The sequence below is a fragment of the Empidonax traillii genome, unplaced genomic scaffold (assembly GCF_003031625.1).
Source record: "Empidonax traillii isolate 1590-97213 ecotype Southwest subspecies unplaced genomic scaffold, ASM303162v1 scaffold190:size869923, whole genome shotgun sequence".
Taxonomy (NCBI): Eukaryota; Metazoa; Chordata; class Aves; order Passeriformes; family Tyrannidae; genus Empidonax; species Empidonax traillii.
The window spans coordinates 819,236-822,283 of NW_020955383.1; the positions used below are offsets into that span (position 1 = coordinate 819,236).

At 47.3% G+C, this 3,048-nt stretch overlaps 1 protein-coding gene across 1 annotated transcript in view; it reads right to left on the reverse strand.

Annotated features, from left to right (window-relative positions):
* LOC114058842 (taste receptor type 2 member 9-like) overlaps nt 1-921 on the reverse strand; it is a 2,076-nt gene extending 1,155 nt beyond the window's left edge. The window contains exon 1 of the mRNA XM_027886618.1: nt 7-921. Coding sequence (XP_027742419.1) covers nt 7-915 — 909 coding nt within the window. The 5' untranslated portion in view covers nt 916-921. The remainder of the gene's footprint in view (nt 1-6) is intronic.
* Nucleotides 922-3,048: the final 2,127 nt, after the last annotated feature.

Below are 3,048 nucleotides of genomic sequence, written 5' to 3' on the forward strand. Positions count from 1 at the left end.
CAGAATCCTTAGCAGTGTGTTTTTCAGCTTGGGGTTGCTGAAAATCAGAATAAGGGAATGAACACCTGGAAAAGCATAATGAAATACATAAATCAGAAACATCATAGCACTTTTGCCCTCCCCTGAATAAATCATTGTCACAATCAAAGCTATAATGTTGATGCTGTACATTACGAAGAAGGAGAGAATTGATTTCATGGCTTTGATGTGGGCATCCATGCTGAGGTCCTTCATGGAGCTTGTCTGCATGTTGCGTTTGTGTCTCCAGAGAGAAAAGAGAAGGAGAAGGACAGAAAGGATGACTGCCATGAATGAAGTGGCATATCCAAACCCAATGATAAAATAAATAGGAAAAAACTGTATATCTGTCTTAATTTTCACTTTCCACAAATTTTCTTGACCAGTGGAATTGTTACATTGAGGTTTATCAATGATTTCATAGGCAAGGATTCCAATAACCAGGGAGAAGAACACTGACCCCAACAGGAGCCAGGGCACCATCCTGTCAATTTTGACTTTCAGGTAGAAAAAGCAGCTGTTCCTAAAATTGGCAATTTTTGCACAATAAAAGACAGAAAGACAGGCTGAAACAGAAAGTTCGAAACAATTAAACAATCTTTGAGCACCTGCAAGTAGTTGAAATGTGGGGTAAATGTAAAGGTAATTGGGAAACATTTTAAAAAGAAAATAATGTAGCCATACGATGAACAAATACCAAAACCTGGAGGATCCCACAGCCAGCAAGATCTTCTCATTAGAGTTCATGGTTTTCCTTTTGACCCAAGCAATGCAAATCACAGAAACAATGAAAGCATTTATCCACATGCCAGCAAACGCCTCAAGGGTGCTGATGGTCACAGATGCGGCACTGTATGAAGTGACATTGAATTGTTCTTGAGAGTGACAAGCTTCCATCCTGAGAGCTGGGAGCGGTGCTGTGCTGGACAAGGGGGCTGCTGCACCACTGCCAAGCGCAGGTCAGCGGCTGCTGATCCCTGAGTGTCCCGTCTGGAAAGAGGAGCTTTATAGAGCTGCTGGTGGGGGGGATTGTGGTGCCGCTCCCCTTGAGAGCAGGGCAGGTGCAGGGATGTAAATGTGCTGGGTGTCCCCTTACCTGGTGTCAGTGTCACTCTGCAGTATTTGAATGTTGGTTCAGGAGGGCTATGTCGGGTGGCACAAAGAATGGAGAGGTTTTTGTGCAGAGGTCAGTGTTGTGATTTTGTGACTGACCCTTGTTTGATCCCTGTGAGGATTCAGGATTTGTGTTCTGTCTCTTGGCCCCCTGTGATGCTTTTGTTGCGCAGGGTGTGCTCTCAAAAAGCTTTCTGAAGCTTTTAATATTATGAGAAATGCACTCGTGGATCTGAGCATGACGTAAAAGGTTGCCCTGATCCCTCTGAGCTGGTGAAATAAAGAAACTATTGAGATTCTACTCTGTTTGTTCTGGTGTTAAGGAAACTTTCCTGTCTCCCCATCCACGAGGCTCTCTGGCATTTCCACCCCCCCCACCAGAGCCTTTCACTGCTGGGACCAAAGCCCCTTTGCAGGGGGCAGCTCCTGTGAGCTCATGGGTGCCCCACTTGAGCCCCTACACAGACCACAGCCCCAGAGTCAGACCAGGTTTCCTTACCTGCTGCACACTGGGTTTCCCATAGCAGAGTCTCAGACGTCTGGATCTTTAAAGCAATTTAATCATGGCACAGTAACACAGAAACATCTCAAGCTGGGTGCCTGTTAACCCAGCTTGACTCCTTGTCTCCACCCCCAAATTATCGCAGACACAACTTCACTCCTTCCTTCCCAGGGTCTCTGTCTCCTAACCTACAGAACGCAGGGGGACAGAAAATGGGGTTTGCAGTCACACTGTAATGAGCTGTCTCTCCTCCTTCCTCCTCACACTCTTCTCCTGCTTTAGTGAGGGTCCATCCCATGAGCTGAAGTCCTTCAGGGTAAGCTGGATCCAGAGTGGCTCTCCACAGGCTGCAATCCTTCAGGATACACCCACCACATCTACTTTGGTGGTGACTCATCCATGGGCTGAAGGTGGATCTCAGCTCTCCCATGGACTTCTGTGCATTGCAGAGGCACAGCTGCCTCACCATGGTCCTCTCCAGGGGCTGCAGGGGAATGTCTGCTCCGGCACGTGGAGCAACCCCTCCCCTTTCTTCGCTGTCCCTGTTGCTGCAGGACTGTTTCTCAAAATTCTTCTCACTCCACCTTAGCAGCCTGAGTTTTTGCCCTTTTTAATCTATCTTTTCACAGAGGAGCCATGACTGTCACTGGTGGGCTGAGCTGTGTCCTGCGGTGGGTTCTTTTGAGAGCAGTGAAGTGGCTTTCCCTGGCACAGGGCAGCCTTGACCTTGCCTCACTGAGACCCCCACCAGGCCCCAGCTGCCAGCACATGGCCCAAGCACCCTGTACATGTGCCTGTGGGGTCAATGTGAGGTGAAAGCAGGACTTTATTCCATGCTGCACCTTTCACAAAACTCATTTTACCAGGTGTTTTACTGAGCCAGACTCCACTCAAAAGAGACAGTCTCATCTGCATGTAAAAGCAGAGCAGGAGAGCATCACACAGAGCAGGGCAATCCTGTTCTTGCAGGAAGTGGGGCAGAGAGGACACTCAGGGCTGGTGTGGGAAGTGGGCTCTGCACCCACCTGTGCACCCCACGGCCATTCCTGTCTTGTTTGTGTGTCAGTGACCACCCCTGGAGAGTGACAGGGATCAGCATGTTCACACATCAACCACTTATCAACCACTGCCACACAGTAATACAGCTCATCATGTTACACAAGAACAGGGCTACAGCAGAAAGAGCTGGAAACTAAAATTGAATTAAACCTGTTGTTTACTTCAGTCTTTTCAATCAGGGAATACCAAAGTATTTGTAGCAGGTTTACATGATTGTTATTGTCCTTTTGCATCCAGCCCATATACAAAGACTAAATGAAGTTGTCACTGACAATAATGGAGCTCAAAAAACTATCTAAACTTAAAAATACTAATAATTATAATTTCATCAGCAGATGACGAAGCATTTGTGGCAG